This window comes from Loa loa (genome assembly GCF_000183805.2).
Source record: "Loa loa unplaced genomic scaffold supercont3.9, whole genome shotgun sequence".
NCBI lineage: Eukaryota > Metazoa > Nematoda > Chromadorea > Rhabditida > Onchocercidae > Loa > Loa loa.
The window spans coordinates 712218-726169 of NW_018108189.1; the positions used below are offsets into that span (position 1 = coordinate 712218).

At 33.6% G+C, this 13952-nt stretch overlaps 4 protein-coding genes across 5 annotated transcripts in view; 3 read left to right on the plus strand and 1 right to left on the minus strand.

Moving 5' to 3' along the window:
- Positions 1–1258: 1258 nt before the first annotated feature.
- On the plus strand, positions 1259–6338 carry LOAG_01412 (histidine acid phosphatase; the record flags this gene model as incomplete). The annotated part of the gene is made up of 13 exons (XM_003136951.1): positions 1259–1336; positions 1757–1852; positions 2217–2312; positions 2588–2767; positions 2962–3057; positions 3204–3290; positions 3778–3871; positions 3961–4058; positions 4195–4275; positions 5209–5343; positions 5694–5754; positions 5999–6090; positions 6210–6338. The coding sequence occupies 13 exons, from the start codon at positions 1259–1261 to the stop codon at positions 6336–6338; spliced, it is 1323 nt and encodes a 440-aa protein (XP_003136999.1).
- A 335-nt stretch (positions 6339–6673) lies between these two features.
- LOAG_01413 lies at positions 6674–9716 on the minus strand. 2 transcript variants are annotated; one of them, XM_020445738.1, is made up of 4 exons: positions 9490–9716; positions 8608–8667; positions 8091–8238; positions 6674–7537 (listed from the first exon to the last, which is right to left on the minus strand). In XM_020445738.1, the coding sequence occupies exons 1-4, from the start codon at positions 9653–9655 to the stop codon at positions 7330–7332; spliced, it is 582 nt and encodes a 193-aa protein (XP_020303839.1). In that variant the 5' UTR covers positions 9656–9716; the 3' UTR covers positions 6674–7329. The 2 variants fall into 2 exon arrangements, with proteins under 2 accessions (XP_020303839.1, XP_020307278.1); XM_020445739.1 differs by having other exon boundaries at positions 6674–7581.
- A 1156-nt stretch (positions 9717–10872) lies between these two features.
- On the plus strand, positions 10873–11588 carry LOAG_01414 (hypothetical protein; the record flags this gene model as incomplete). Its single annotated transcript, XM_003136953.1, has 2 exons — positions 10873–11064; positions 11496–11588. The coding sequence occupies 2 exons, from the start codon at positions 10873–10875 to the stop codon at positions 11586–11588; spliced, it is 285 nt and encodes a 94-aa protein (XP_003137001.1).
- A 2034-nt stretch (positions 11589–13622) lies between these two features.
- The window catches only part of LOAG_01415 (hypothetical protein), a 1457-nt gene continuing 1127 nt past the window's right edge, over positions 13623–13952 (plus strand). The window contains exon 1 of the mRNA XM_020445740.1: positions 13623–13952. This exon is cut by the window's right edge and continues 12 nt beyond it. Within this exon, the coding sequence (XP_020303840.1) occupies positions 13933–13952 (20 nt within the window). The 5' untranslated portion in view covers positions 13623–13932.

Genomic DNA, 13952 nt, shown 5'->3' on the forward strand with positions numbered 1-13952 from the left:
CATCTTGTCTGTCTACCACCGCTGCCTGAATGAAGCTGTTACAACTATGGTATTATACTTGACCTCAAAATAATTTTCAAAGGTAATTGATACGGTTAACAAAATCAGTTGAAGGAACTTTTTGCTATAAGCCTGTTTTGAAATGCTGCTTGGTACGACCAGGTTTCATTGAAAGTATATTTGATCATATTAATAAACATGTCTTTCTGTTTGCTTTATGCTAACTTCTTTAAACGAGTTTCCGATCAAATATGCTGATTGTGCGGTCTTTTGTTATTTCACTAATTGCAAAATTGGAATTCTCTGAGCTCCACATCATTCCTTTCACAAGAGAAAATCACCAATGAACTTTCAGTTAAAATATTTTGAAGCCAAAATCTACGAGACAATTTTAATGTTTGTGCACTTGCTGAATTAATCTGAATTTGTGATCTTTACTTTTTTTGTTATGCAAGCAAATGGATGTATATATTGGCATTTTAAATTTCAACAAAATTACAACACAATTTTCGATCTTACAGCGATACAATGCAACAAACATGCTTTCATTTTTCACTCCTAATTTCGGGATATCTTGAAATTTATCTATATACCTATCCATCTATCTATTTATCTATATATGTATATATTGGCTTTTATTTGTCGCCGATAAAAAATGCTATATTAGGAAGTAGTCGAATAATTATTACGAGCGGCTTCTTTTTTAAACATACTTTTTGGCGTAGTTGTATTTTTCTAGCATATTGTAACCTTTATTGTTGACATATTTCAAAACCAAAATAGAACAACACCATCTCTCCTTTCTTCGAACACATTAAATTTTATAATGGCACTGTTTTAAACTAAAAAAACCCACTGGTTTACTTTCATTTTTGCTGACAACGTTCAGCGGTAACTGACTTTTCGCCCCAGATGTTAAACTATCTGTATTTTCTGTGAATACACAAATATTATGCTCTAGAGATGTCAAAATTAAGACCAGGACCGGATGTCATTCACCAGTACAGAACCTTATAGCTTTTTTAAATCTGTCCATATCAATATTGAAAAAAAATATCAATTACTTTTTAAATTTATGAAAATTATTAATCTGTGAGATGCTTCATTTTATTCTAAAAGATGCGTATGCTCAGAATTGGTTGTTTATGAAAATTATTTCCTGAGAGACGTTAGAAGTACCAGTCCCTTCCTCGGTATCATATAAAACAAGTACAGGATTTACAATATGAATCAACAATCATCTCACTTTTAGGCTACAATGTACAGTATTCAATTGATAACTATTGTTGCAGTTTTATTATTGGTGACTGGCAATGAGCTTTTACTTCTTCAGGCGGTAGTTCTTTTTATTGAAAGCCTTTAAAATGAATTCCGTTGTTCAACTTGCAGTAGATATTGTAAAAGGATTAGATTGCATTCGTAATCAATACTACAATACTACTATGCGTAAACATCAGAGATTCAGAGAAAGAATTCCATTCTGTTATGTTGTAAATCATTTTAAAATCAAAAGTAGTCTTTGGAAATGAATGACAAAATGCTTTCTCCATGGATATGATACGATACGATGCCCACACAAATCACCCACCCACCACTAACCGATATAGCACTTCCAAACTATCTGATAGTTCCGGTAGACTTGTTAAGAAATGAAGCAGCAAGACGTTTCTTTGTTCAACAAAAAATTCAGGCATATCATTTTTACTAAACTTGTTAATCCATCCCTTCACTATCATAATTTATTTAAAGCATTAAGATTTGGAGACATGGTGACCGTTCACCCATAAAATCATGCAAGGGCTATCCGATACAAACACAACACTGGCCTCAAGGAAAGGGGCAGCTCACAGCGGTGAGTTATATTATCAAAGGATAAATAATGGACACTATTTCGATTTTTTTTCCTTTCGTATAATTAAATATTCTCCTTGCTTTGATCAATTCCATAATATATCGAAATGAGATAGAAAAGAGAAATTCGTAAATGTAAGAAATTCCTGTTCTATGAAAATCAACGGGAATTTTGATGATCATTCGGCTTAATACAGTAAAAACACAAAATTATCTCTTCCTCTCTTTGTAAGAAATATGGTCAAAGTAAACTGGAAAAAAGAAGAATGACATAAAATTGACTAAGAAAGAGAAATCGATCATATTCGATCAAAACCATTACAATGACATGTTGGTATTTTGATGATACGAATTTAATTTTATAGGAAGGAATGGTGCAACATGTCAAATTGGGAAAGATTATTTACAATCGTTACGTCGACTCACTCAACTTTCTCAGCCCATATTACGATGCACGCCAGGTATATCATTGTATTGTTTTAAAATTTGATAGTCTGATGCGTCACTTGGGCATTTATCGGATATTTTTCAGCAAATAATTTTGAATGTAAGCAATTTTTTTTCTGAAAAAAATGGAGATACCACGAAGTAAAGAAAGTGGCGACAAGAAAAAAAGGAGATATATGAAGTTCAGCCATTTTTAAGATATACAACGTCACTCCTTTATAGTAAGAAATTTATAGTAAGAAAGTAAGCAAATTTTGCTTGGGAGAGCAAATCATAACCCTCACTTCAGATATATGTACGTTCAACGGATACGAACAGAACTTTGATGAGTGCCATGGCGAATTTTATTGGCTTTTACAATAATCCATCCCAAAATGAACGCATTGGTATCGACTTCCCGAACACGACGGGATGGCCACGTGGTTTTGTTGCTGTCCCGGTACATACCGTTGCATATGAGACCGATTATGTTAGCATACATTTCATTTGTTGTATTTCTACCTTAGTCGTCTTATTTTATATATAATAGGTGAAATGAAGAATCACTGAAAAAATTCCATGCTAAAAGACTTTCTTATCTAAATTTCATATGATAAATCTTTCAAATTTCAAGTTTCCGCGAGCAAATCGTTAAAAAAAAAGCGAATATTATAAAAACTTCAGATAGGGAATCCTGATGCGAACTGCTCACGACAGGAGTGGCTCTCGAAAATAATACAACAAACACCTGAATGGAAAATTTTAACAGAAAATTATACAGTAAAAACATTTAAAAAATAATAACTATTAAAAAAGCTACAAAACGCATTTCATTTATGAACCATAATTTTCCCACTTTTTAAAATAACTTGGGATCGATGCACATGTATGGTAATGCATGAGTCTCGAATGACTCAAACTTCCAGGAAGTTTTAAAAGAATTGGAAGCAGTATGCAAACAGTCATTAGCATTCAATGACGTGTCGTACTGTGTTGACACATTTTACTGCGAGGTTTGTTTGGAAGTTCGCTTCTTATATTCTCGTTTTTTCTTCATTAAGAAACTTCGAAATAATTCTTCGGCATAACAACCGAGAAAAAACGCGTAAGGCGAACAATCTTGTTGTTCTGGTAGAGCGTGTGGATATTTCTCATTAAGACTAATTATACTGAGAGTTATCATGAATCACTGATTCACAGTTTCTGAATAAGAGTTGAGCAGTATGGTTTGCAAAATTCCTGCGCCGAAATATGTTTGCATTTTGTTATAAAAGTATTGTAATTAGTTTTAGTCCATCTATAGATAGCTTTGACTAGTAATTTCATTCACTGTTCGGCTCATTTATTCTTTAGTCATTATCACCATTTTGTCTCCATTCATTACCATTGCATATTTCTTTTTGGAACCTAAAAATTTTTGGGTAAATTTTTCACATTTTCATGCATGCATCATCGGATCTGAATGTTAATCGTTTTTACCAAATAGAAGCAAATTTTCAGAAAGTACATGCATTTAATATACCTATTGATGATCTTCAATACGATCAACTGGAACAACTAAACAATGCAATTCAGAATTATGAAAATGGTTTGAGTAAGTGATAGGGCATAAGATTTAGTGATTGCTTCGAAATTTATGTGAAAAAATTTCCTGTAAGGAATGATTAAAATGACAAATTACAGATTTACACCCGTTCGAGGGAGTTGATTTTAAGCATGAAGTTGGGAAAATCCGAGGTGGTAGTATTCTTTGGTCAATATTGAATCATTTCGACCTAAAGGTTAAAATAGTGCGCAACTCAATTTCCATTTTTCAATAGATTAATGATTGAGTTAACATAGAATTTGACTTAATTTTCAAACATATATAATTTATATTTCATTGTTGCGATGTTCTGCTTTTATTCTGAATTACAGTTACATTGCTTGAAACCCGAAACTGACGAAAGTCCGGAGTGCATGTGGATGAGGAATCTTAAGTATTATGCGTATTCGGCGGTAAGTGAATGTACCATCCTTTCAATCTTCATGGCCCACTAAATTTAAAAAAACTGTAAGCCAAAAATTTCTTTATCTTAAATTAATCATTCGATTACTTTTACTCGGAGAACAAAAGTGTCTCAGCTAAATACATCAAATATTACTATATAAATAAGATGTCTACTGTTTTGCATCACTCTGGCGAACTTCTATCAAATTTTAACTCACCATGATATGCTAGGCCTCAATTAGTCGTCTAAAATAGCCTCATCGAACTAAGTAAAACGAATGAGTGGGTAACTCGGTTGGTAAAAAATCTTTGAATTTTTCTTGTTGAAGTTCTCGGGTTCTTTCAAATCCCATACAAGTACTTCCCGAAATATTTCTGCAGGAAAAAAGAATCTTCTCAGAGAAGTGATCAACTTGAGAAAATATATCAATCTGAGAAGGAGATATGTAGAAGAAAATTAATGAGTATAATTAAGAATGAACAACGAAATCTAAAAAGGAGCGACACTAGTCGAAAAGAGAAAATAGTTCAAGAAAAAGATGAAGGCAATTTTTTCTTGATTTTCTATGCAAGTATCAGGAAGCGGTCTCTCTTTGTAGTTTGACATCATCCCCTGAATCGCCATACCTATTCATGTCAATTCCGGTAAGATTAGCTGACCTCAGATTATTAGTCATCAAAAAAAAATATTTACTGAAGTCATGACTTCTTACAATTTACTACTGTGTAAATAATCTCAAAACTCCTCACTTGATATGCATTCAAAAGAACTGGTAAAATCATTCGTAAAAGAAATCCTTCATGGTACTTCATTCAAAAAGTGTGCCACAAAGTTTCCGGAAATAAAATCAGATTTTCTGATATTTTGGAATTTGAAACTATTGAAAATCAACGGAGAGCCAATGCCAGATTATGTTTCACTTCACATGTTATTTTCGTAGCACGATACGACGTTAGTAGCATTGATGTGTACATTGGACGCTAAACAAAAAATCCTGGTCAATGGTGGATACCCAAAATACTCTGCCGCTATGTTCTTTGAACTCTGGAATACCACGGATGGACCGAGATTGAAAGTATTCATTTCCATTATTTTTTATCACTTGAAAGAAGTCTTTACGAAGCAAAATTTAAAGAGAATATTACCAGATCGACGTTTGTTCGTACGTTGGACCTTAAGACCTTAGGGAAAATTTATAACTCGCTCTTTCATAAGGTCGAGCGAGTAAGTAACTTATCACATACTTTGCGTGGGTTCAACAAAATTATTGATCATTTTGGAGAAAGTTATAAATTTAAAACCGCAACTAATTCTGGTGCACTTAAAATCTGAAGCACATTCAACGGTACATGTTGGCTGAGGTTGATTTTTAATTATGAAAGTAAATAGTCAAATTGAAATCAAATAGTCAATTTAAAATTCCAGGTATATTATCACCGCAATTTCACGGAAGAACAATTAGAAGACGTTACTGATTTACTCGATCGTCAGTATCATTCGTTTATTATTTTATTTATTTCCATAAATTTATTATTTTCATAGATTTTACGGAAACCTCGTCATATTATTTTTTCTTAATGGTGTCAGTTCATGAAGCAGTGCTTAGAAATGCAGTTAAAAATACCATCTTTCTAAGTAATTGTGAAATTCCAGTTCTACCCAAGATCTAAATTCATAAAAGTTCACTGTCCACTAAATGCGTCGATCAATTCGCTGTAATTTGTATTCAGAGTGCTCAGAAAACATGGATTCAGATGGTTTCTGCGATTACGAGGAATTCCGCACAAATGGAATTGTTTATTATCCAGGAAATGAAGAGAAGGTTTGACTTTCTCAAAAAAAATGCATGGTAGAACAGACGACGAACATTTTCTGAGGAACATATTGTAAGTTGATTGACTCGCTGACTTCTGGAAATATTGGATAAGAATTTCTTTGCAGCTATGCCAGGATACAAGATCCAGGAAAACATTTTTCAATCCAGACGAGTATCAAACAAAAGCAATTCTAACAATATCAGTTGGGCCTGCTGCTCTAATTTTATTGATTTCACAAGTCTTGATATCCTGAAATCAAGATTCTTTGAGACTCGATCTCCCTTATTTTCCGTTGAAATAGGATCATAAAACAGACTTTTTACTTTCAGTAGCTTTATTTTTGGTACGTGTCTCCAAGGGTAAGGAAAATGTATTTCCTAACCTAAAATGTTTCCAATGGTAGGGAGAGTGGAGAAAAATCATGAGAAGGTCGTGAAATTTCATGGGTTTCGTCAGGACATTTTTACTGAAATAAACGAGGTGAGCCAGTCTTCATCAAGCCAACTGGTTTATTTTTCACGTCGTTTAGGTATCAATCTTTCAAAATTTCAAAGATTGTGAATTTTACTGAGCCGAGAAACCTGTCGATTTTTATTAGAAAATGTTAAATGAGCAATAAATTTCGTAAACTAATCAATGGGATAAGCTGTACAGCATTAAACGAAATGCAATCGCATTAGGTGATAGTATAAAAATATAAACTACTAAATCGGAAATACGAATGTATTGCAAATTACGAAAAAAGAGTGAAAAAATTTTTTGAAAGAATTGAATTGAAAGAACCTTTGAAAACATCAGTAAAAAAGCGATTATTTGGAAATCATAGTCGGAAATAACGCGTTGTATTTAGAGAACAATGTATCCAAAGAGCTTAACACATAACAACATATAATTTCAAAGCAAACTGAATCCATTTTACAACAGAGAGAAAGTAAAATTGATTAATGCAAATATTAATAGATGGATCCATATATAATACAAGAATACAAGTCTCTAAATTGTCAACGTCATAAAAATTGCACCACCAAAAAGCGAAATATTTCCGAAAACTGGAGACTTTAAACTCATGTCTTCTATTTTTGTCTTTATTTTTGAAATAACTAATATCTGTTTCTTTTGAAGATTCTGATACATTAATCATGGTAAGAAGTAAAGTTACCAACTTCTAGCGAAATACGAAATATGAAATTCTTTACTTCAATGAAAGTGAGTAAAAATAAACGGAAGGAAAAAATTCGCCAGCATCAACAACTTGTCGGTTCTTCATCAGAAGTTGGTTCTTCGGAAAAAAGGAAGTAACCAGTCGCTTCGCCAAATACAATCCCAAGTATTATCCAAACATTAAAAGTCATTGCGATAAGCATTAAGGTATACGACAAAAGTATCTGCGTAAAGTATAATAATGACTGCACTATTCGATAAAACGTGAAAAGTTGTTTCAATGCCCGAAGTCTGCAAACCACTCATGCTTATCGAAAAAGATACTGCAACAATAGCTAAAATACAGGAAGAAATCTTTAAAAATTACTAGCAGACCTTCCAAATGGAAGCCTTCTTTTATTCCGCAAGGCAGAGCAATTGTTGTAGAAGGAAGTTACTTATTACATTTGTATTACATCTAAATAAAAGTGATTAAATTTTGATTTGAGCTTGTCTTGTTTTTTTGGGAATTTGGCACTTTTTTGAAAAAATCAAATTTCAATTTCATAGTGACAGTCTTTTGCTAAAAAGCTCACTCGTCGCTACTATTCGATTCATTTCAGTGCCCGGAAAATTCAGAGCAATGTAATGAAATGTGCACGAAAACTCAGTAAGTTTTCGTATCATCGTTCACCAAAGGTTTAAAATCCAAACGAAAACAAAGGATCACGTTACTCTTTCTGAGGGTCACGCAAGTTTTCGCTACAACTAGTCCTTTAATTTGGATCACATTAACATTATTTCCATTAACAATTTTTGGACCTTTTTGAAAATTTCTCATTACAACTAGCGACTGTAAACCTACGCATTAAATCCAAGAATAGGTGAATATGAAATCATTTCGGTGCTCACGCTATCGACATGTTCTGATGATTCTCGAATAACAATATTTGACTGAATACGTTGATTCTGTCGTTCAACAGCACGATTTCGAGCAAAGTATAAGCGAAGAGCTATAATTAGAAATACTAAATCTAATGAATAAGTAATTTAAGCATGGAAAAGTAAAGAATATTTCTTCTATTTATGTAATCCGTGAAGCGTGTATAACAAAACAGTGTTATACTGTGGCATCTTCCGATGAAATATGTGAAACCTAATAGCACGGGATTTTCATTGTCAGTATGGAATGGAAACAATAACAATAAACATCGAGTTCAAATGTCCGGATAAAAAGTATGACTTATGTGAATAGAAACCATGAAAAACTCCGTTACCTATAATGGAATAAAATATAATAGGTAATCAACTAATTCGAATATTAAACAATTAACATTATTTGCATATATTTTATTTCAAGAACAGTAATGCAAAGTAGATACCTTTAACTGCTTCATATACGACGCTTAACAAGAAAACGATAAGGACAGATACGGACAAACCTGAAATTATAAAACATGGAAAAGTAAGGTAAACAGAGCAAGTGAGAAGTGAACTTTGTGAAAGTCACAATAGCCACTAATGACCTTACCAGAGAAGGCCTATTAACGGGTCCTTTTACCCCCATCAGCAATGTCTACGTTCGTTTCACTCATCCTTATCCAAATCCAGATATTCTTCTTGCACTCACTGACGAAAGATTTGAGCCACAAACTTTCGTTATTAGTGATGGTGAAGTGCACTGCTGCTAATTTTTTTCTCAACAACAAGAGTAACATTCTGATATTACATAACAAGAAGAATGACAAAACTGAAAATTCTGCCTTCATAATAGATGATATTGAAATCCTAATATTTTGTAAAGGTGATGATTATTCATCCCTTCTCTCCTTCTCCTTATTCAAATAGTGAAACTGTTGCTTCTCATCTGTAATGCTGCTTCGATAGCTACAACGATTCAGTCGATCTCAGCGAGTTCTGTATTCACACAAAGTTTATTGTTAGTCAAACTGATCGACAGTAACAAAGTGTTACATTCTCTTCGTGTTATTTATAATAGTTTCGTATCTTATTAACATGTATGTAAAAAGAATCTTGGATGATTTTGTTCAGTGTATTGCTTAGACGCTCGATCTTTATTGGTCTCCATTTTCGCACACACAAATAATAATATATTGCCGACCATAAACCAGTCTTCGTTTCAGGCGGCCAATCCACATTCCAACACAGAGGTATGTGGAGTGATCATACAATCTCGGATGGGAGATAGCGAAATAATGGGGGGACAGTTTTCAGTATGAATGTGGCAATAAGAAGCAACGAACCAAGGACTGTTCCAGTCTTCCAGAAGTTGACCAAAATTAATTCGTGCTTGGTGAAGTGAAGAACCATTGAGTTCATCATCACCCACGACGAATCGTTCCTTCCATCGCCAACTCCTCCATCAGCTGTTGAACTTATCAGTCCGACCATGTCATGCAGGAAAAGCATTCTCAACCAGGCGACACCTGCAAAACAGTCAGTCCATCATTCGAACCTAACAAATATAATTTGAAAAATCGTATTATTAAGACACAAAACTCGAGCTGCGTACAGAGTCAGGGTGTTCGAAGTTTAATAATTAGAAGGCGCCAATTCAAAATGCGAAACTTCACAATCAGCTGAGAATGATAGAATCATAAATATGCGAAATTTGGGTTGGGATTCATAACGAGAGCGGAGAGGAGAGAGGCTAAGCCGAACTGTGTAGCAGCGTAAATGTCGTGGAGATGGACAGGAGGTTGTAATGCCAGCGAGCTTAGGATGAGGTTGTGCAACGAGAAGGTCTATTAAGTGTACCGGCTTGCTTTTGAGATTCGATTGCAGATATGTTAATGCATAAAAGGTGAGATCAGGAATTATGATGGAGAATTGTCGTGAACTGATAATTGCGGAAGAAACTCTCTGCGAAAAATTCCTTCCACAGCTTGCAGTCCATGCGTAACACCCTCCCTGTCTCCTTTGCGCTGATTCATTTCGGGACTTCTCAAGAATAACTCTGCGGTTACTATCTGTGACTAAATCTCTTGTTTTATATTTCAATTGACCTATTTGACCGAATTAGATTTTAAATGGATGCTTTCAAGTGTGTTAGTGACATCTGTTCTTCTGTATTACAACGTTACAGCACCGCATAATTATGTATTCAATACTCAGTCTTTCATGCTTATACGTGGACCACGTGTGCAACATATGAAAACACTCATATTCTATTATAAATTCATACCTATACAGACAGAAATGTCTTTTATGAGAGGATGTTGAAATTTTTAATCGTTCAACAACTGAATATTTGACATTTGCTTACTGTGAGGCATTTCCAAAGCTGCCACTCATATCTGAATGCTGTCATTATGGATGAGAGGAGGGATCTCCGCCTTCCTCATATCCATAATAAGTTGTCACATCCAATTTGGTTCGTCTGACTCAGTTTTGAGCATTCATTCTCAACATCATTTTATCTAACGAACTGGAGGATTACGGTAATCAGAGAATTCAATCTGGAAGTATTTGCTGCTAAGGAAGTAAGTTTTTTAGATGATTTTCGAAGATATAAAGAAAAGTGCAGGATAAAATTCCATAAAAGTTTTATAGAATATATTCTATATATTCTATAAAGTTCTATAAATAATATTCTTATACAGCAAAACCCACTTCAGAATCTGAAAATGTCTTCCATCCAATCGGTGAATCAAACAACTCGACTGAATATCAATTTGCGCGAACGCTGCCGTATGCATGACCTTAATGAAGCATTTGACGATTTGAGAGTCATATTACCTTATGCCAATGGTACATCGGTGCGGAAATTATCCAAGATTGCCACTCTCCTGTTGGCTAAGAATCATATTCTAATGCAGGTCTCAACCTTATAGTTTGCTTTTAAAACAAAATTTCTATTAAATGGAATAGTCGAATCTAAAAATAGCTTGGGTACTATTCCTGTAATCGTCGAATGAATGTGTGAGCATGCTTATCACTCAATTTTATAATGTAAGAAAATTCGTAAATTCATGCAGTCATTGATTTATTAACCAAAGAGATTGGAGCGTAAAATTTTTTGTAGATTACAGAATCCTTTCACTGTGGCCATATAAAGACATGATATTTTATTGAGCTCACGTTCATTACTCAACCCCATCTTCCTTGGCTTACTATTTTTTTAGGTGTATATTCACAGATAATTTCGATAATTCCTAATCCTTCTTTCATTCAAATGGTAACACTTAAAGCCGATGATGATGCTTCATTCAAGAAAGAAATGTGCTGTTCATGTAGTTGAATATTGCAGGCTAGTGCAATTGAAGAAATGCGCTGCATAATTCATCATCTCCAGCAGCAGCTCCTCAACATTTCACTCAATCCTCGTGATATTCAACCTTGAACCATTTTTTTTTTTTTTTGAAGAAATATTGTACTGCACAGTGCTATTTCGATCAATGTGAGTACCTGTCTTGGAAGGTTATTAATTTCATGGATAGAAAAATCGATCTTCATGTAGCTAAAGATGAATGAAAAAAACTTAGTGGAAATTTCTTTTTGAAAAAAATACAACTGGAATCCAATGATTGTTTAGTTGGAACAACTTCTTTACCTTCTCCAAAAAGTTTGGTAGATGGATTTTTTCGACCTTTGATCGATTTAGAAAACAATAGTCACAATGTAATTGATTTCTTAAGCATCAGACGTTACTCAGATAAGTGACGATTGGTGTCAGGCTTCTTACATGTTTGCTGCTATGTTTTACACATGAATTGTGTTACTCGTAGCTGTGGTACTACTAGTTTGTTTTATCTACTCAGGTTGTAGATTTTTGACCAATAAGACAAGGGGAACGGAAAGATTGATTTGAGAAATGAACGCATAAACTATAAAATTAGTAGTACAAAGCAAATAGATAAGATAGAATTAGAATCAAAATATGCCAAATCAATGTTTCAAATCGTGCAATATTTTTGGTCGAAGTTTATAGCAAGTGATTTTCAATTTAGGCGGGTGAACTAAGCTAGAGTACACTCGTTATTATCTCTCTGTTAAATTATAAAAAATGAATGTTAAAATTTAAGGAATTGATAAATCATGTAAGATAAGAGGTGAACCGTTTCATCCTAGGAAGTATCCAAGCTTGATTTCTTTGTTGGCTCCATTACATCCTCATATATTTGTTTAATTCATTTCTTTCGAATGGTTTGGTCAATTTTCCTGTTCCCTCCATGCTCCTTGTGTTTTTATATACATTTTTAGCATTTATTGAATTCCAGGATTTACAAATATTGTCCAATAGAACGAAAGTAGATTCTTATCATTGTTGCAATATTTCCGATTAGTTCTGAAATGAATAAATCTTCCCCTCCCTATCTGAAATATAGGTGCACGATCTAAGGATGCAGTGAATAAATGACTGAAATCTTCAGTCAGAAGTCAGAAAGCAACACTATTTCAGGTTCTTTGGTATTAACGTTTGCTTTCGTCCCTCTATATTTTACTTTTACGTAACACTTGCTAGCATAGGTAACATTTTGTGTAAGTGAAAATAAACAGTAATAACAGCAGTTATGTAGCAATAAATGTGCTGATATTGATATTATCAGTAATAAATTGGCTTCAATGATTATTATAGTTGATCGCTAATATGTCTCAGCACTAGTACTGAAACATGGTAAGTGATTATAAATATAAATAGTAAATAAGGACAGTCCGCGATTATAAATAAGGAATAGTTCTTGTTTACAGTGCTTTCACATCAGGGATTTGATTGAAGCATTTCATTCGATTAAGCTCACAAGGATTTTGGATGTTGAAATGGAATGATCTTGTCTGCTCATTACGCCTAATAATAAAAATTCTTTATTTGAAACTAGGCTATCAATAGAAAGCATAGGGTTGTCCTAGCAATTAGTATTATGTTACTAACAGTGATGGAAATGAAAGCAGTTAGACTCAACTATCCTCAAGAATTTTCTGAAGACAAAGGGGAAGAGAAGAAAATTTGGAGATAGGCTGTTGATTGCACATTCTTCGAGGTACTCATGTTTGAAACAGCACTTAATGTGTTTATTATAGCTCTTTCTTTTCATGATATGTTGGTAGAATTATTGATTTATTATGACATATTGGAAGAGTCAGATAGGACTGAAACAGGTTATGATATTTCGAAGGTATCTGGGTTCCACCAGCTATTGCTATAGACAAATAAGGAGAATGTTAAGGGCATAATAATTTATTTATGGTAATAACATTTGTTACTTTGGAAGATGAAATGAACTGTTTCTGAGGAGAGCAGAATGAAAAGGCATTTAAGAAGTGAAATGAAAGTAATCAAGCATTAATTAAGTGTAACTGGTTCAATTTTCAAAAAAAAACAAAGTTTCTATTAACGATTGCTTATGTGGCTTCAACCAATTATATTCATCGCATATTGCAGCCATACTTATCTGAGTGGTCAAATTGTTTCATCAAATTTCAAGTATATATTCTTGAGAAATTCTTCTCGAGCCTATTGCAGTGATTCTACTTCGTTATTCTCGAACTGCAGGTGATTTGCACCTCTGACTCACTGTTTAAATTTAATTTTCATAATTTTTGAATATTGTTTGGAGAATTTACTTTTCGTTTAATGAAGCGTATAAATTGGCGATGAAGAAGATGGAAATTGTGCGCATCGATGAATATTAATTTGAATAACATCGATTTATTGATATTTCCCGTTTTCACAAAGCGCGTAAATTATGTTCAGTAAACAGCGATT

Coding starts and splice junctions, on each gene's coding strand:
- LOAG_01413 (XM_020445738.1), bottom strand. CDS start 9,655: ATGCTTTTCCTGCATGACATGGTCGGACTGATAAGTTCAACAGCTGAT. Junction 8,668..9,489: donor GAAGACTGGAACAGTCCTTG/GTTCGTTGCTTC, acceptor TTATAATTTCAG/GTTTGTCCGTATCTGTCCTT. Junction 7,538..8,090: donor CCTATTCTTGGATTTAATGC/GTAGGTTTACAG, acceptor AGTGGTTTGCAG/ACTTCGGGCATTGAAACAAC.